This window comes from Gigantopelta aegis, chromosome 8, assembly GCF_016097555.1.
Source record: "Gigantopelta aegis isolate Gae_Host chromosome 8, Gae_host_genome, whole genome shotgun sequence".
Classification (NCBI taxonomy): Eukaryota; Metazoa; Mollusca; class Gastropoda; order Neomphalida; family Peltospiridae; genus Gigantopelta; species Gigantopelta aegis.
This window is the reverse complement of record NC_054706.1, coordinates 52113988-52135068: the sequence shown is the minus strand read 5'-3', so window position 1 is coordinate 52135068 and position 21081 is coordinate 52113988. Positions and strand designations below refer to the sequence as shown.

General features: G+C 34.5%; 1 protein-coding gene across 4 annotated transcripts in view; it reads right to left on the bottom strand.

The window, feature by feature from the left end:
- Window positions 1-5286: 5286 nt before the first annotated feature.
- Window positions 5287-21081, bottom strand: part of LOC121378496 (unconventional myosin-IXb-like) — a 28221-nt gene continuing 12426 nt past the window's right edge. For 3 of the 4 annotated variants that reach the window (XM_041506691.1, XM_041506690.1, XM_041506689.1), the window contains exons 7-25: window positions 20412-20496; window positions 19751-19857; window positions 18993-19119; window positions 18436-18554; window positions 17105-17261; window positions 16288-16412; window positions 15537-15710; window positions 14878-14981; window positions 14253-14452; window positions 13879-13945; window positions 13421-13526; window positions 12926-13025; window positions 12180-12283; window positions 10775-10869; window positions 9835-10008; window positions 9220-9307; window positions 8107-8206; window positions 6964-7100; window positions 5287-6702 (exon numbers count right to left, since the gene is read on the bottom strand). In XM_041506691.1, coding sequence (XP_041362625.1) covers window positions 6670-6702; window positions 6964-7100; window positions 8107-8206; window positions 9220-9307; window positions 9835-10008; window positions 10775-10869; window positions 12180-12283; window positions 12926-13025; window positions 13421-13526; window positions 13879-13945; window positions 14253-14452; window positions 14878-14981; window positions 15537-15710; window positions 16288-16412; window positions 17105-17261; window positions 18436-18554; window positions 18993-19119; window positions 19751-19857; window positions 20412-20496 — 2202 coding nt within the window. In that variant the 3' untranslated portion in view covers window positions 5287-6669. The remainder of the gene's footprint in view (window positions 6703-6963; window positions 7101-8106; window positions 8207-9219; window positions 9308-9834; window positions 10009-10774; window positions 10870-12179; window positions 12284-12925; window positions 13026-13420; window positions 13527-13878; window positions 13946-14252; window positions 14453-14877; window positions 14982-15536; window positions 15711-16287; window positions 16413-17104; window positions 17262-18435; window positions 18555-18992; window positions 19120-19750; window positions 19858-20411; window positions 20497-21081) is intronic. The other variant, XM_041506692.1, reaches the window with a different exon arrangement.

Sequence of the window (21081 nt, the reverse complement as noted above, 5' to 3'; positions counted from 1 at the left end):
TAACCAGATATGAAGAAGAAGGAAGGAAATGTTTTATTTAACGACACACTCAACACATTTTATTTATGGTTATATGGCGTCAGACATATAGTTAAGGACCACACAGATAATGAGGGAGGAAACCCGCTGTCACTACTTCATGGGCTACTCTTTTCGATTAGCAACATGGGATCTTTTATATACACCATCCTATAGACAGGATAGCACATACCATGGCCTTTGATGTACCAGTTGTGGTGCACTGGCTGGAGACAGAAATAAAAAAGAAAGAAAAGAAAAAGAAGATTGAAGAAAAATAAACATAAAAGATAATTTCCATTTCTGTCTTATGTCTATTGAAATATTTATTTTACTGTTCATATATTAGACTGAAAATATATCAAGGTATAACTGCTATTAACATATATCATGTGTAAAGGAGAAGGCTATAGTTTTAAAACTTGTGCTTTCTTTTGAAAAGTATTAAAATATGTTTCAGTCACTCTTGAAACTATTAGGTGTTAAAAACAACCGTGGCAATGTGCAATTTTAGGGAGGTGGGAACTGGCTCAGTTGGTAGAGCACTCGTCTAAGGTATTTTAGTCATAAGATCGAACCCACTCAATGGACCCATTCTCCAATAGACTGTTTCCCAGATCATAAACCAATGCCCCACGACGGGTATATCAAAGGTTATGGCATGTGCAATATCGTCTGTGGAAAAGTGCATATAAAAGTTCCTTTGCTGCCAATAGAAAAAGGTAGTTGGTTTCCTCCAAGACTATGGGCTGAATTTACAATGCTTATTATTCTTAAATGCAGGTGATTACGCATTGAAAATATATGTGGCTTAAGTTAAAAGCATGTCCACCAGCTAGTGAAAAACAGGCTTTGTGAATTCAACCATATATGTCAAAATTATTCAACAGCCAATGATTAAGAAATTAATGTGCTCTATGCATGTCATTTAAACAAAACAAACTTTTACATTTTCTGCACAAAAAGGTAAAAGTTTGTGTCAACTTTTATAATTACAATTATATAACTATAATTACATGTATTTTTTCTTTATTGTTGAAAATAAATTATACTTGCTGAACTAAAAAAACCACCTAATGATTTAAAAGTAGGTCTGAAAAATTAGAAAAGAAAGATATATTACCGAAAAAAACCCCACCAGCAAGGCATATTCTATACGTACCTTCTTAAAGAGCATCTTAAAACAATTTCAACACAAAACAAAGGGTAAGTATTCATGTAATTAAGAATTACCATACTTCTTTAAACCTACCGGCCTCAGTGGCGTCGTGGTTAGGCAATCGGTCAACATGCTGGTAGGTACTGGGTTCGGATGCCAGTTGAGGTATGGAATTTTTAATCCAGATACCGACTCCAAACCCTAAGTGAGTGATCCGTAAGGCTCAATGGGTATGTGTAAACCACTTGCACCGACCAGTGATCCATAACTGGTTCAACAAAGGTCATGGTTTGTGCTATCCTGCCTGTGGGAAGTGCAAATAAAAGATCCCTTGCTGTTATTCGGAAAGAGTAGCCCATGAAGTGGTGACAGCGGGTTTCCTCTCAAAATCTGTGGTCCTTAACCATATAACTGTAAATAAAATGTGTTGAGTGCATCATTAAATAAAACATTTCCTTCTTTCTTTCTTTAAACCTTGCCAGTCACTTACTTAATATTGTGTATGTGTTAACATACTCCAATTTCTAATTTAAATGCACAAATATTATTTTAACACACAAAACAAACTTCAAAAGTAAAAGTCAATTATATTCTCGGTTACAAGACACCATCTTGTTTTTGTTTCTGATTAAGTTCTTGGCTTTTCTGTAGATTGGTTTTAGAGATCACAGACTTTATTTTGCAACAGAAAATATTAACCTTGTAGTATTCAGTTTTCAATCTCTATTAATAACAACTAAAAGGAAGTAGTCATCAATTATCTGAAAATTGCATGTTTGATCTACAGTGTATATAAATGAACAGGTGATTAAAAAGAGAAGAGAAAAGAAACACAGAAGAATAGGTCCCTTTTTAAGTTAAAGTTTTTTTTTTAAAATGACACCACTAGAGCACACTGATTTATTAATCATCGGCTATTGGTTGTCAAACATCTGACACATAGTCATCAGAAGAAACCTGCTAAATTTTTCCATTGGTAGCAAGGGATATTTTATATTCACTTTCCCAAAGACAGGAAAGCACATACCATGACCTATGACCAATTGTGGTACACTGGTTGGAACAAGAAAAAAACTCAAATCAGTTGAATGGATCCACAGAGGTGGTTTGATCCTGTGGAGCTAGCACCTCAAATGAGCACTCAACTGACTGAGCTAAATCCCATCCCCTTTTTAAGTCTACATTAAAAGAAAAGAAAAAACTAGAAGGTAAAAACTAATGACTAGTTTTGTTGCATAAAAGTTATTTATTCATTCTTTGATTAAATATTTTATTGTGAAGCCACAGAGGACAATACTTCCCACTCAACCCCACACAGCCCATTGGGCTATTTCTCGTTCCAGCCAGTGCACCACAACTGGCATATCAAAGGCCAAGGTATGTGCTATCCTGTCTGTGGGATGGTGCATATAAAAGATCCCTTGCTGTGAATCAAAAAAGAAGCTCATGAAGTGGCGACAGCAGGTTTCCTCTCTCAATATCTGTGTGGTCCTTAACCATATGTCTGAAGCCATATAACCGTAAATAAAATGTGTTGAGTGCATCATTAAATAAAACATTTCTTTCTTTCTTTCACCCCCACACAACAACCCACCACCAAAAAAGCCTAACCACCCACCCCATCCCCCAAAAAACACTACAATTATGATCTATATTAGTATATATCTCTTGTTTTACAACAAAAACAGGATCAACAGTAAAAATGTCTGTTTTACTTGTTAAATCCAATCTACATGTTTTAATACATGTTTATTATAACTACTTATAATAATGAAAAGATACAAACAACTGTCTCACCAAAAAATGGGTGTATTTCAACTTTTTAAATTAAAATCATTTTTAATTTTACTATCATTGTATTTTTTTCACACAGAAACATTCACCTAATGAAGACAAACCACTTTTAACTTTTATAGAGCTGTAAAAAATGTCTACACCTGAAATAGGTTTCATTTTGTATACCCAAACATCACATCACATTTCATGGAAATAAAAACAAACCCAAAACCCCCCAAAAAGAAGGAAGGAAGGAAATGTTTTATTTAACGACACACTCAACACATTTTATTTACAGTTATATGGTGTTGAACCACACAGATATAGAGAGAGGAAACCCGCAGTCACCACTTTAGGGGCTAGTCTTTTTCGATTAGCAACAAGGGATCTTTCATATGCACCATCCCACAGACAGGATAATACATACCAATGCCTTTGTTACACCAGTTGTGGAGCACTGGCTGGAACAAGAAATAACCCAATGGGTCCACCGACGGGGAAAAAGAAGAAGAAAGACAAGTCTTTATCTTAAGTATGTCGTCCAATATTAGTGTTATTGTCTCAACAGATGTTTGTTTCCTTATTTGTTTAATGACAATGTCAGTTTTGTAAACATTAATTAAAAAAAAAAGAGGATATGAAATAAGGTAATAAGCTAAAGAATTATCAAGTGCTAATCACAGCAAACTGTACTTCAGCAGATCTGTATGTTCTGGTCTGAATCAGTGCATGTGTGAAGATCGGGCATGTGACAATTTTTATTTTTATAATGAACTAATTAAAAGAAAAGAAGTTTGTTTTGTTCAATGACACCAGAGCACATTGATTTGTTAATCATCAGCTATTGGATGTCAAACATTTGGTAATTCTGACACATAGTCCTAGAGAGAAAACCTCCCTCTCTGTCATGGACAGAACACTCTGGTGAAGTCAGAGGTTGTGCCCACGACAGGCTTGCTGGAACAGTTCTCTGATGGAAGCATGCCAAAAATTACCCACACCCACACACAGAGGAAACCTGCTACATTTTTTCATTAGTAGCAAGGGATCTTTTACATGCACCATCCCACAGACAGGATAACACATACTCCAACCTTTGATATACCAGTCGCGGTACACTGATTGAAACGAGAAATAGCCCAATAGGCCCACTGATGAGGATCAATCCCAAACCGACTACGCATCAGGTGAACACTTTACCACTGGGCTACGTCCCGTATCTGAAAATTAAAGGAACATAATTTAAGGTTACTAAAAACCCCCAAATCAAGTAGGATAATTACAAGTAAATATTCTTTTTACAATGACCCGTAAGGTATTTATGAAGTTGACATTTTTAATTTCATTAATGAAAAAAAACCAGATGCTTAAAACATAATACACACATATTCCTCAAATAATTTGTTATTTTTGAAATAAAAGAATAAACAAACACTACACACACCCCTCCATTTACTGATAGTATTAAGGCACAATCATTTAGACATCTATTCTATAATCCACCCATCCTCCTGCAAATAGATTTTCTCTCTAGACAAAGTGTCGCAATAATTAATACAAGTCAAACACTAAGCTGGCCTAGCTTTAACAAAGGTACTGAGGTGTTTTTAAGCAAGCATTCCTTTCCTTTCTCAGTATTTTCACACACTTGAACCAAGTGTCACACTTAACATGACACTGACATCTAATACACACATACCTCCTCGTTACACAATGTGCTGGGGTGTCATTAAACAAACATTTATTTAATTTCATTGGTTAAAAAGTGATTGCTTGTTTTGTTTAACGATACCAATAGCGCACATTGATTTATTAATCATTGTCTATTTGATAGTTCTTCAGACTTGACTTGAATAATTTTTTCATGCTCATATACCACTAGAGTTTCGAGCATGTCCATCCCGGGGCCCGTCTCTGGATAGCCAGTGACTTGCTCCGGGACAGAAGTTCTTCAGAAGAAACCCATTACATGTTTTCATTAGCAGCAAAGAATCTTTATATGCACTCTCCCATTGAAAGGACAGCACATATATACATACAGCTTTTGATACACCAGTTGTGGAGCACTGGTTGGGATGGGGGAAAAATGGGATTCAACAAGGGGGTTCCATTCTTTGACTTAACACCTCAGGGGAACACTCTACCAACTGAGCTTAATATGTTTGACATCTAATACACATGTATCTGTTCATTAAACAATGTGCTGGGGTGTTGTTAAACAAACATTCATTTCATTTCATTAGAGTCCAAGCAATATTGATTATACTATTACAACTTGCTAAAGTTTGCATATATAAAGAACACAATAACAATTTATATGGGACAAAGTACTGTGAAAGTGAAAAATAATCTTTATTGCCCATGCATTTGATTTCTGCTCATGTACACATGCAATTTAGCATCTTTATGGATGACATTTCTACAATAAATAAGACAAACTTTATAAAGTAATAAAATAATTTATATTAAAAATGTACAACTGAATAAGATATGGTGACAATACAGGGGTTTTCTAGACTCCGATAATGGACACCATCCCCCACCATTCTACAGAGGCTATGTCATTTTTTATTCCCAATTTAGGAGTAAAAAATTCCCAATCTGAATGTAAATCCCATTCACTTGACAAACCTTCCCTCCCCAATAACATTTTGTAATGCACAATAGATATATTTATTTAAATAAACACAAGTACACGTATATACATATACAGGTGTATACAGAATTACTTTTTTAATTCTAACTTGGCTTAATAAGATGTTATTGAAATGAAACTGAAAACTCCCAATTTTTGGTAAAACGACGCCAAAATTCCCAATTTCAAAGCCATGGCTGTCAAGTCAAATTTTAGAAATAAAACCCTGCAATATTTAGTGCACCCAAACCACTGTATAACAGTAGATGTCACAATAAACAAAACATCACATCAGTTACTGCCACCAAATTTATAGTCTTCATTATGCATGTTAATTACTCAACAAGTGTCTGAACAAACCAGGCTACAGATTTTCGAAGCTATCTTAGCGCTACGATATCGTAAAACTGTCGTAAGCTGCGACATCACAATGACACATGCCATAGCCTACAACAGTTTTACGATATCGTAGTGGTAAGATAGCTTCGAAAATCTTGGCCCAGACATTTTGCCATGGCAACATAAATGACACATTTATAATGACAGTGGTTATCAGCAAGATATTCAGTCATTTAAAACCAAAGAAATTAAAATCCTAGAGACAATATCCTTTTTGTGTGTGTGCTGGGGTGTTATTAAAGATTCATTCTAAATAAAACTTCACATTTTAAAATTTAAATTTACACAATGATCATGTAAATTGCAATTTTTGTACTGAATACAAAACAGAAGATATATTAATTTAATAAATTAAATGTTATATTGACTAATTTAGCCTTTGTTGTATAACAACATTATTTCACTGTAACACAGCTCATAAAAGAACAATACTTATCTAAAACTTGTACACTTGTATTTCATATAGAATGTGCGACTGATAAATTTATATATACAATGTCTCTCTTAGAATGTTTAACAATAATCACACATGTTTCCAAGATTTTTGTCTGGATATGACAAAATACACATATGCAAGAGTTCATTGTTCTTAGTCAGGACGTATCACAATAAATATACACAGTTTCAGGATTTTCTGACTGACTGATACTTGGGCGTCTATAAATGAAGTACTTTTCTTTGCTCATATGTCAACACCCACATGTCTTGGAATACCCTATAAAAACACACACAAAACATCATCATTAAACATTCATAAGACAATAAACTTTCCATTTTACATCAGGTTTATGTCCTTATGTTTTTTTCGTCACAAGATTTAGTGAATGACAAATGAAACTTAGAGAGAGAGAGGGAGAGAGAGGGAGAGGGAGAGGGAGAGGGAGAGGGAGAGGGAGAGGGAGAGGGAGAGGGAGAGGGAGAGAGAGAGGGAGAGGGAGAGAAAGAGAGAGAGAAAGAGAATAATAAACCTACTGACCTGCAGTTCTAACAGATGATATGGAATGTGGTAACTAATACTGTTGTACACAGCCACAAGATGGCCTTTCTGTGGTGACACGCCAATGACCTTCACCTCTTCACCCTTCCTTACAGTTTGATTAGCTGGAACATTATCTATGAAAGAAAGAAAAACTTATGTACAGATATCGCATATCAAGTCTACAATTCCCATTATTACTACTTTAAAATCCTTTCATAGACAAAGTTCATTCATATCAATGTTCTAATTGTACTGGTACTTGAACGCATATCTTATTTAGGTGGTATCACTTTTATTTAATAAACTTTTGTGGAGAACGAAGTACGTTCTTGTTTTCTTGACATGTGATAACCAACTGTTCTTGACTTATTTTGATGCCTACGCACATATGTTCACACACGCACGCACACACGCACTCACACACACACACACAATATATATGACACTTTTTAGTCTTCTTGGAAAAACCACAAAATATTATAAAACTTTTATGAAGTAAGGATATTTGGGGATTAATGAAAGTTTCTTCTTAAATGTAAAATAAAATGGTAACTCATGAAACACCAAAACACTGACATGATTAACAAACATATGTACAATATGTGCTACTCTAGAATAACAAAGCCAGAGAAGCTAAAAGGATAAATATATCATTGTCAGGCCAGGTCATAGGCTTTAACATGCACATTCAGTGCAAGCTGTTGTATGGGCACAGGTGCATGCCTCGGCCGGCTCCTCCGTCCAGGACAGGAAAGGGTTGGGGTGGGTGGGCTAGGGGACCACCTACACTGGCAGGTGCAAGGGAGCACCAGCAGTCCGACCGGAATCGGTAGCGGGCAGGGGTGGTTTTTGGTGCTATAGAATTTGGAATGTCCTGTAGGATTGAACCAAAGAGAAAGGGGTGCACAATTTAAATGAAGGAAATTTGGCACCTTTTTGAATGGTCCTCCGAAATGGAAAGGGGGAGCTATGTAGGTTTTGAACTTAGTATGCCGAGAGTAGCCTATTGGTGGCTGTTGTTGAGATGTCTCCCTAGGTTGCCGATAGTGGCCCTTAAAAGGGCCTGGTCTGTTCAGATCATATCATTGTGTAATAAGCTAATAATTTATAACAAGTGGATGGTAAATGTTTACATCTTACCTGGAAAGTTTTCTTTCATTACTCGTATTTGAGGCAGCCCAATGCACATATTATCATGTATACTGTAAGACCTGCTAGCCGGAATTTGTGGCTTCCTTTTCTGAAAAATAAGAAGAGAAAATAATTATATTTGTAAATAATATTTAAAAAATTGAATCCATAAGAAATGATGTGAGATTTAACAAGCATTCTGAGAGTACTGCTAAAGCAATACATCTCCCCTACAGGGCACAACAATTTTTCGTATCTCCTAAATGCAAGGGCCATAACTGTCAAAAATGGGTAAATTGCCATGAAAACTTAATTTATAACAGTACATGATAAGCTATATACAAAATTTCATCTCAATATTGAGGCATTGCTAAAAAAAATTGTTTCATATCTCCAAAGTTCAAGGGCCATAACTCTATCAAAAATGGATAAATTGCTATGAAAGTCAAACTTGATCTGTAACAGTATATGATAAAACTATACACAACATTCAGAGGCATTCTGAAAAACAACACCCAGATGTGGGACAGATGGATGACTAGACAGACAGACAGAAAGAAAAACAGACAAACAGAAACCTATAGTCCCCTCCGGTTGGACTGGTAAGGGACTAATAAAGAACAAACTAGACTATAATGTAAAACCTTTATGTGTTTTAACATGTACAGCCCACAGATCATTCAGAAAACCCCCCCCACCACACAATGAACTTGATAGTATGACCTTTAAATAACCAAGTGAGTTTGTATGTATATGTAAATCTGACACATTGTACTGAGTATTCATTATGCAAGCCTAATGTCTTTTGCTGATTTTTAAAACTGTTTTTAATTCACAGAACCCTGTTTACAGACATAATCAAATTCACTCCCAGACTCGTAGAGATAAATCAATAAATGTAGGTAAAGTAGTTTTGGTAATTAACAGAAAGTGATGTTTACTTAGGTGACCTTAGTATTTAGAAATCTGTATTTTCTCAAATAATTTAAAAAATATTAAGTCGTTGTTGCACCTGCCATCATTAGGTTTCAAAGATATCGAGATGCTATTGCATACTGCCATGGTTTAGTGTCACATAGTTTATGTTGGTAATTATCACTAATGTAATGATAATGTACTCACAGAATTCATCCCATACATAGAGCACAGTTTATGCAGGGTGGCTGGATCCACTTTCTCTATCGGCTTTGGTGTTGGAGTCAGTTTCATTCTAAAAAACAAAAAGAAGATTTATCTATGAAACTTTTCTTATCTCAGAACATCAAAATCAACATTTTTCAATAATAGTTTACAATAATATAATCAAGATGTATATGATTAACATATCATATATTCTGTGAAGTAAACTATTATTTGAGACAAAATGTTCAATATACCAAACAAAATATCTATCTACTTGGGTCTAGGATCGATCCCCATTGGTAGGCCCATTGGGCTATTTCTCGTTCCAACCAGTGCACCAAGACTGGTATATCAAAGGCTGTGGTATGTGCTATCCTGTCAGTGGGATGGTGCATATAAAAGATTCCTTGCTGCTATTCGAAAAAGAGTACCTAATGAAGTGTCAACAGCGGGTTTCCTCTCTCAATATCTGTGTGGTCCTTAACCATATGTCCGACGCCATATAACCGTATATAAAACTTGTTGAGTGCATTGTTAAATAAAATATTTCCTTCCTTCCTTTCTTCTATCTACTTAGAGCCATCTAATATTAAAAATAATGACCAATATTATTACCGTGAACTATTCATCAACCTGGATTTTGACATTGACTTCTTGGCCCTCAAATGGGCTCGCATCAATGGCCACGCCCTTCTGACTTTGGACCCCCGCCAGTGAGCTTGAATCTTTGATGCTGCTAGATGAAGTCTCTCAAGCCTCATAGCTTCCAAACTTTGTCGAGTTCCTTCACTGAAACACAAATAAATCTAGGCATTTACTTTAAAAGACCATTAGTCTTAGATATAGGATTAATATAACACATTTTCTATTACATCAATAAAAGCAAAAAAGGAAATTAAAACAATCCCCAAAGTCAACAATGGTTGACCTTATATTCAATAAAATTACGCATTATATAACATTTTTCTGCTTTAATACAATTTACTAAATTATGGACAATGGATGGTATCACTAAGAACAAAGAATGTTATCATTCAATAAAACTTGGAAAACGCAGTCATTATAAATACTGTTTGTAATTACAGGAATAGTTTTAGGTGCCTGTGCAGGAATTTTAGCAAGACGGGGTTTAGACTAGTGAGGGTGTGTGTGTGTGTGTCAAGACATGCTTCCCCAGAAAATATATTGAAAAATAAGAAGAAAATTTGCTTGAGGATGGAAGGGTTTCAACCCCCAAAACCCACCCCTGCACATACACCTGAGGGTTTTTTTCTTTCTAAAACATTTTGATATATAATTTAGTCATAGTTAGTTAGGATAAAATTGTGAACCATAGTAATCATATCAACATCATGCAATGTAAAATATCATCATAGCATGAAACAATTATTGGAATATAATTAGGAAGGAGCTAGTCCTGTCCGTTGTGATTTATTAAACCTTGAAAATGAAAATGAAACCAAAAAAACGTTTATAGGGGATTTCCACAAACATGGCGAAAGTAACAATCAGATAAAATGAAAACAATCAGGTTAAACAAAGCGAAGTGTCAAACCTGTAGAAAATGTGTTTCTTGCCCAGGGTCCATTGTGTACTTATGTAAGGAAGTTTGCTGTTATCCATGGCTCGCAGGAAACAGCTCAGAATAGCCTTAAAAAGAGAGACAAAAAAAGGACACCACTAGAGCACATTGATTTATTAATCATCAGCTATTGGATGTCAAACATTTGGTAATTTTCACATATAGTCTTACAGAGGAAAGCCGCCACATTTATTCTATTAGTAGCAAGGGATCTTTTATATGCACCATCCCACAGGCATGATATACCAGTAGTGGTACACTGGTTGGAATGAGGAATAGCCCAGTGGGCACACCCAACGTAAATAGAGAAAAAGTGAAAAATATAGTTATTGTTTCTTTAATCATAACAATTTCCTTTCTTTCTTTTTTCTTTTTTTTGTGCTCATTTCAGTTAAAAAAAACACTACACAATTGTATGACAATTGGTTTAACCCATAAACTTTCAGATACATACACTAAATTTAAAGGGAAACAACCCAAACAAATCTACTGATGAGAACATTATTTGGCACATCCCACCTATGAGCTAACTTAACCTGTTCTGTGTGATTCTAACAATATATAATATTGATGCGGTCAACACATGAACCCAGTGACTGTAGTGGGTTTCCTTCATCACTGGACCAAGTGTCAAAACAATCAAGGTGGACTCAAAATAGCTGTAGACTAAAAATGTACTGATATTTCATTAAACACACATTCCTTTCTTCTCACCAGAATCTATCCCATGACCCCCTTCTCTTCAGGTGGAAGGTCTATCGCTGACATGGTTTCTGCCACAGGGTAAAACGGGTATGGTGCCATACCCCAAACATTTTTCAGATTAAATTTTGTTTAAAGTTGACCTTTTCACAAAATTAATTACTCTTTATCATTACTGTATGATTTTCTTAATCCAAATCCTAAACCTAACCCATTTTTTTTCTGGGGAGGCCCCCCATACCCTCTATCGACTGCAGTTGCATTCAGTACACATACTGTAAATATTCAATTCCATAGCGCCATACCCAAAAATTTATTCCCTGCTGACCTACATCTCACTGATGTGAAGATAAAGTTTATTGTGTTTAACAACACCACTAGAGCACATTGATTTTTTAATAATCGGTTATTGGATGTCTAACATTTTGTCTTAGAGGAAACACGCCACATTTTTCCTTTAGCAAGGGATGTTTTATGTACATTTTCCCACACAGGACAATACATACCATGACCTTTGCTATACCAGTCATGGGGCACTGGTTGGAATGGAGTAAAACCCAGAGAATGAAGACACTGTAATCTGTGAGCTGTCTGTCTCATTGTTGACCATGCATGTTGTATGGTCATCAATTTGACAGACAGCTCACAGATTATAAAGTTATACCACAGACATTACCTTGCATTCTTCCTGGACACACTCCAGTCTGTGCATGTAGTCACAAGGCAGAAACAACTGATATCTGTTCTTGAAGGTCTTGTACCGCATACGATGTGGAAGGCCTGAATATAAAGCAGATCATAATATTAACTTTTTCACTAGTTTTTGTTTTAATTTTTTTTTTTTAATAATGCTATAAATAAACCATACTATAGAATGAGAAAATTAAAATACATAACAATTATTATAAGAATATTAATGGAAGAATGACTCAACATACACTACTTGATATCAAGATGTGCAAAGGAAAATGTTCTTGAACCCAAATCAACTGGAAGCAGAGCAATATTTATTACTATATTGTATATACTAAAAACAAATTAACATATTTGATCCAATTACCACTGTTTCTATTGGCCGATTAAGATGACCATTAAAAGCAATGTCATAAACATATACTAGCAGATAATGACTTTTGACATCACTCATTCAACATCAAATGCATAGCTACATTACAAAATCGCTCATCTGGCCTCTAGGTGATCGTACAATGTAATTGAAATGACAGAAATAAAAAAATTTGCCCTTAATTTTTATGGACTGCAGGACAAAATAATTTATCCTGTTCAGGATGAATGGGAAATTCAGCTCCTATTCTTACCTTCACAGGATAAAGCTGATATCCTATGTCATTAACTAGTTATTATCCATTTATATGATCTACGAATCAAGCACACTAAAAGTTGAATAATCAAACCACACACCTCCTGCCATGAGCTGGACAGACTCGAGAACCTGCAGAGATCTCAGCTGCTGAACCACCGTCTCATTGATGAAAGAGTCCATCTCTCCGCGGTCATTGCTCTAGGAATTTAAAAACATACATTTGGAAATTCTGGCACACTGTCTTACCTTTTGGTACATTATTATACCACGATTAACATAATACAGCTGTCATCTGGTGATAATCGCAACCTCCATGCACTAAAAATATGCAACTGAATTAGCTCCCTTTATTGAAAGATTTGACAAGTATCTCCCCTTTAACTGAACAAGTTAGCATGCCTAATAAAAATAACAATCTTATTAATTTTTTAATTATTGCTTCTTTAATTACTTTAGAGTATCTTGCATTTCAATAACAATTAAGGATTCTCTTTTATTTTGTTTATGTTCTTCAGGGTATGAATAAATAAATAAAAAAATTCCTAGAAATGATAAACTATAGCTTAAATATTATCATAGCTGCTACAACATACCTTGATACACCGGACAAAATGAGGCTTAGCGTGAGAAACAGTCTTCAAAAGATTGTCTAATCTCAGCTGGAAGTCATGACAGAGTGAACCACGTGATTCATCACAGCTGAACACAAAAATACAAAATAATTAAGTTAGTAGTAATGTATATTTCACAATTTCCTACAATTAATTAACACAAATAAAATGATTTTTGTTAAATACTGTTGTAAACCCTGTGCTTTGTTATGACTTAATAACACAAATATAAAATCATGTGCAAATCAAACAACTAACTCTTACCAAGACAATGTGAATATTTATAGAAACTGAATTTTGTTTTTAAGACACAAACCATGTGAACAATTCATGTGATGTTTACCTATGAGTGAAACATTAAAGAAATCATTTTCTACTTTTGAATACAAAATTATACAAATATATCATAAGTTTAAATAATACAGTGGAGTAACACAAACCTATTTGTATCTTGTTGAAAGGTTGGCAGTATTCGATGTTTCAGTCCTTTTGGACCCTGAAAATTGTCTGAAAGACACAAATATAGAATTTACTTTGACAGAAAACAAAATAATGTACCCCAAAAAGCAACATAAAAATTACTATAATTCTAGAAATTATTATTATTTTTCGGAACTTTACTAAAATTTGTTCTGCAATATACATGCATTTTTGCCTGATGTACCTGCATTTGTTCCTTCACCTAATATATGTATTAAAACACTTTTATAAAATTTATTATAAAATAGTATCATAAAAGATGTTTTCAATGTCAATTAGACACTGCTTAAACTTTATAAACTTTCATCTAAACAAATACTTTTTAATAGCATACCATTTAATGACTTCACTTCTTTGGCAAACAAATACGAAACAAATCCAAAGTTACAGTTTTGTTTAGAGAAAATGGCCACAATGTCATCAACAATTTGATCCTGATTAGTCTGCAGGAAGTCAGAGACGTCATACACCACCCGACCAGCGAAGTGACGTATTCCAAACAACTGGTCTACTTTAGGCAGAGGCTCAAAGAAACTGAAAACAGACATTATTAATGAATTAGTATTATGCTGAAAAGCTGCAAAAGCTGTCTATACTGATGACAATGCTTTCTTCTGCATGACGTCATTTCTTGTAGGATTCTGCACTTCCGAGAATCCATTAACAATCGCTCAAAACTCAACTCCAAATTTCAAGTTCACGGATGATGCCCTCTTTGCAGATGTCATGGAACACAGACATTATTTTGATAAATCACAGAATTCCGTTTTTACGGATTCATGGAAACAGACAGAAAAAACGTACATATGGAAACATAGCTTTAATGTAAATATTATTTTTAGTCATGAAAAGAAGAAGAGACTTTCTATTAATAACCATAACATCAGATATGAAAATAAAAACCAAATATTAGATCGCTTATAGATAAAGGGTAAACTGTTGAAGCCAAATATACTAACTAGTTATTGATTCTGTGGTTTGCACGGATCTGGTGAGCAAATTCATCAACTGTACTCTTTGGCTGTGCAGACTCGTTCTCCAAAATACTTAAGATGCCATTGCCCTGAATAAATAATATACACAGGTTATAAAAGAAATTATTTCATAGATGATACAATTTTTGGTAAATATTTATTCTCAAGTTGTATTTAAAGGTAGGGTCAACTCAAACAAGATTATTAATTAACTATACGATTATACTTGTTGATATTAAGCAATAATGTGCATTATATATCGTTGAATATGTATACCAGGCCATATGCCTTAATTGTCCCCTCCTTTAAGAACAGATGTGTGTGCAGGAATTTTAGCAGGGTGTGTGTGGCAAGTGAAGATTATAGGGGTGGTGTGTGTGTGTGTCATGTCATGCTTTCCTGGAAAATATATTGCACCCTGACACCCCCCTCCCCCCTCCACGCATGAGCCAGAAGAATCATACAATATAAAAATATATATCTTTCGTCATTAATTGTAACTGACCAATTAAAGTTCCTATTACATAAAGAGATAAAGAAGCTGATTAAACTAAGTATGATGGAGAAGTACGATAGAGTCTTCAACTGAAATAAGCTCAATGATTGGTGTGTTGTCAAAGACTGGTGTGTGAATTATACACTACCTCAGATGAAATAAGCTCAATGATTGGTGTGTTGTCGAAGAAGGCGATATCTATTTCAAGCTGAATTCCCTCTTCATGTAGTGCCTCAATGGGTGCCCGGAAAACATGGATGTTGTAAAAGTTTTGCATTGTTTCAGCACACAAATTAATGCATAACTGTTCCAAGTGGTTCACCTGTTAGTAATTAAAAATACACAGGTGTTGTATATAGTTCACTTAAATTCAAACAAATACAAAAATTAATGCATAATTGTTTTCAAGATGTCTAGCTAAATAAAGAACATGCAGACAAATTAATGCACAGTGGCTGCATACATTTCACAAAAATATAAATAATGGCACGTTATAAATGCTTAACCTGTACCGAGCAGTTCACTTAAACAGAAATAAAATATAAACTCAATTATTTTGTTCATGTTACGTGCACCGAATTGTGATTAAAAAATAATAATTAACAAATATTTTTAAATAAGAAACAAAAAAAAGGAGAAATATTAAAAAATAATCTGTGAAAATGTAAAAATTCTAAAGGTTTTATAGTTTATTTTCCTATGAAATAGTCATTATGTCCCTTGTGTATTGACTAAAAAACTGCATAATGCATTTGTACTGCAAACAACATAAGTTACAAATTGTTTAATTGCAATAAAAAAAAAAAAAATCAATCAACTGTAATCTCATCCTTGTTTGAAAATACACTTTACCCTTTGGCAAAGAGAGACAAATATAGTATAAGGCAAGTTATTATTACCTCAGACAGTTCAATCCCAAACAGATCTAAAATGCCGACAAAACCGTCAGAAAATTTGCGTCCATGCTGCATGCTAGAAGCATCCGCGAAGCCAGGATCCAGACTAAGAATGTCGGGACGATGACCTAAAACATACAGTTATACACTACATAATTACAACAAATATGACTTACTGGATTCTGATGGATGATATCATTAAAAAAAGTGAACGTTATACATCAAAAAAGCAGAAAATGAATCACAATAAGAATGAAAAAAATGAAGATATATCTGTATTTCATACTATATTATTTGTATTATTTGTAACTGTAAGATCTGTTTTTAATATTTTGGGGATTTATTAATGTATAACTCAAATCACTTAAGTATTGCTTGTCTCTTGTAGCTTTCCAAGTACTAACATTATCTTGAAAAAATGGAGATATGTCTGCCCGACTTACTATACTGTGTGCTGTTTTTGCTGTCCACCTCCACAACCTAACCCTTGTCTCTCACGGCTATGTGACTATCTAACACTATCTTGAGAAAACACAGACATTTCTGCCCGACTCGCTATACTATACTGCTTTTGCTATTCACCTCCACACACCACCCCTTTTCTCATCAGTCACAACATATACTTCACTTGTTTCGGTCACCCAACTACCTACATTAATTTGATAAAACTCTGCCTGACTCACTATACTGTGCACGGCTTTTGCTGTCCACCTCCACACCCTAGCCCTTTTCTCATCAGCCACAACATATACTTGTCTTTTATGGTCACCTAACTACCTACAGTAATTTGACAAAACAAAGATATTTCTGCCCGACTCACTATACTGTGCACTGCTTTTGCTGCTTCTCGACTCCAGACTCTCCAAGCTGACTGTCAGGTCCGACATAGGTCGTCGTAAACTGTTCATTCTTCTGATCACTGCTGACAACGTTCTGTAGTAGAGGGCCTGGGCTAAAGCGTCACGGGTTGCATTGGCCTGAACATGTACAGAACAATATTGTGTTAGGTTGTAATATTCAAACATGTTAAGCAGCATTTATTTGTAAACCCTGTGAAGATAAACCTTCATCAATATGAAAGATTCAGGGGTGGATGAAGGATTTTTCCAGAGAGGTGGTGCAACATTTAAAAAGATCATGATCTACAGTATTCTGGGAAGGGTGTAATGTTTTAAAAAAGAGCACCTATAATTATTCAAAAGTATACTAAACCATCCTCCGCCTCAGTCTCGGTGGCGCAGTGGTTAAGCCATCGGACTACAGGCTGGTAGGTACAGGGTTCGCAGTCCGGTACCGGATCCAACCCAGAGTGAGTTCTTAAGGGCTCAATGGGTAGGTGTTAGGCCACTATACCATCTTCTCTCTCACTAACCACTAACCAACTAACAACTAACCCACTGTCCTGGACAGACAGCCCAGACAGCTGAGGTGTGTGCCTAGGACAGCGTGCTTGAACTGTAATTGGATATAAGCACGGAAATAAGTTGAAATAAATAAATAAATAAACCACCTTCTGCATAATTTCTTGCACATGTGCCTGCTATGAGCCCTCTGTCGACTGAGCTAGATTTCGTCTGCATATAAAGATTCCTAACTGCTTATCAGTAAAAAATTGTCTACATATGCAGTAGCTGTATGTTTCTTCTTTAACACTGTGGATGAAGCATCACAGTTACTGTTTATTTAAAACATTATACATGTAGCTAAGAATAAAACATTACATTTCATTTCAACTTATTTCTGTGCTTATAAGGTTCAAACCTCAGCTATCAGGGTTATTAGTCCAGGAGATTGGGTTAGTGGTTAGTTGTTATAGATTTCATTTCATTTCAACTTATTGTTGTGCTTATATCCAACTGAGATTCAAGCACGCTGTCCTGGGCACACATCTCAGCTATCTGGGCTGTCTGTCCAGGACAATGGGTTAGTTAGTTAGTGGTTAGTGAGAGAGAAGAGGGTGTAGTGGCCTTACACCTACCCACTGAGCCCTGAAAAACTCACTCTGGGTTGGTGCTGTTACCGGGCTACGAACCCTGTACCTACCAGCCTGTAGTCGATGGCTTAACCACTGCACCACCGAGGCTTGTTGTTATGGATTAAACAGGACATCAAAACATCGTTAAACAAACATTGCTAAGAAATGTAACTTACACTGCGAGCATCGGTATTGGTTCTTGATATGTGACCGTGAGCGTGTCGTGTTCTCATTGTAAAGCCGCGATACAGAGAAACACCAGAAATACCCAGAAGAGCAGCAACAGCTTTGATTTCTGAAACGGAGACAGAAACATTAATATATTTGACTGTGAACTAGAAACCAAAGCAATCATTGCTATTTCTTATATTTTATATCTAGCTGAATAGATTATGCTCCAAATAGAAACTCTTCTAAAATAAATACTACACAGAAATCAAATAAATTTTTTTTATAACACTAAATATTTTTAAAATATTAAAGTTTGTTTTGTTTAATAACACCACTAAAACAGTAAATATTTTAATGCTTTAATGAACTGTTAATAAACACACATTGATTTAAAAAATGTCAGTGCTAAATTGGTAAATACTAAGTCTTTTTTAATCTCCCTACCTATTGATATACAGTCAAACAGACTTGAATGTTAATACTGGATTGGTTTGATACATTTAAAATTAAATGGTTGTTTCTACAAAACCCCACTGCTTCAATAGAACAAAACTTGTCATACCATTATTGCCAACTACTTCCAGTTCAAGTCCAGCTCCTTCCACAAATTCAACGTTGCCAAGCAACAAGACTGCTGACAGGACTCGCAAAACATCTGACACAGGGATACCCATGGTGGATAAAGATTTCTATGCAAAAATAAAGAGTAATCATTAATTATGTTTTCTTGTGCACATCAGTGCATGCTAATATTTAAACATACAAAAAAGAAAAAAAAAGGAACATATTTGTAATTATTAAAGGGTCTACCTCACAGTTAAAAGTTAAATAAAGGTAGTTTTCTGGTAAATGTATTCATTAATTTTTATTTTAAATATAATAATTACACCTGCAATTACAATCATATCCATATCAATTACAACCAAATAATTTTGTTTATTAGAATCATGTTATTATTTTTTGAGAATCCATTAAAGATGAATTATCGGTTATCGGTTATCAAATCATCTGTTTCCATAGTGACTTTATCTAGCTGCCAACAGTCAAGTTGTCAGTTTCCACAGAATCATCAATTTAATATGTTTTGCTATGATTTGTAAGACATGACAGTAAGACACCTTTTCGTTCTGTCTAAATGTAATAAATAAATAACCACACTGGAACAACCAATTATGTTTTCCTCCTGTTTGTTTTCTGTGTCACTTATTTATTTTTAACATAGACCTGGCAACCTGCTCACCAACTACTGAGCTGTTAATGTACAGTCATTCCCACCCTCCCTCAATGTTATTAATTTCTGATAGATAATGTAAATTTTACCTTCCATGCTTCAAATCTGAGTTTGTCTTCAGTCTCGTTGGTCTGGAGTACACCACAACTTAAGTAACGAAGATTGTGAATGGAGTAGCCTCGGAGATGGAACTTCACTGTTGAACAAATTATGATTAGTTTCCACAGAGTGGATTTTTAATATTATTATAATAATAAAAATTCACAGTGTCATATTTGGGGCTTTGTCTGTAAGAAATTGCTCTTAAAAGATCACTTGCTGCTAATCAAAGAGTAATCTAGGTAATGGCTACATAGTTCTTATTTCTCTCTATAGCCAATGAGTGAACAAATATTTATTTCCTTTTTTGATAATACACGTAATATAATATAAATATTTTGTTGGTGCAGAGATAAGCAAATGTTCTGGTTCAAGGGATATGCACCTGATGTTTACTTTAATTGAGAAATTCGTTTTGGGAACTATTAAAGTAAAAAATTACTACATATGTACAAAAAGTAGGAGATAGGGTGAAAAATGTTTAGAGGATTAAGTAAAAACATTATTTAATTATAAAACCACAGAAAAAAATATTTACAGATTTTCTTTGCACATGTATAATAAATAAATTAATAAGACCAGATAAAACTGATGTTCCAATATTTGATATTATTCAACTACTGAATACTTGATACAGAAAATTTTAACCACCTTTTTCATCATTAGTTAGACCTGCCAACATCTGATAAAAGATGTGATAGTTTTTCTCTCCTCTCGGGACATTGCTCACTCGACCCTGGAAAAGAGACAAGTCTATTATCATCTACCACAATAAATTCTAATTAAGTTTATATATAGAGGATTCGTCACAAGTGTTTTTTTTAATATGGAAAATATCAACAAAGTCTATGTTAATTGTTATTCGTCAAGACTCTGCTGAGACAAATATTGATTAACTAAATGAGGTTGATATTTTACATATTAAAAAATATGATTAAGGAATTCTATTTATCCTATAACACTTCTAAAATAACATTTTAATTTGAAATTTAGTAAATCAAAGTTCTGAAGTCACCTCACTGGTAATATGACGTCATTGCAATTAGCACAAATATAGTTTGACGTCACACACTTTAACTAAATCTCATCAAAATATTACGCTCAGGTATACAAGTCTTATTGGCTGTAAACAAATGACCCATTGACAGCAAAACATTATTAACTCTGTTAATATCAAATGGGTTTATAACATGGATACTATGGGTAAATTACAGGATAAAAACATTTCTAAAGTGATGATAAACAAGAGTAAAATGTAGCATGTTCTTTTTTTAAATGAAGTTAAGAATTTGTTATATAAGGGTTTTTTCTGCAATTTTGA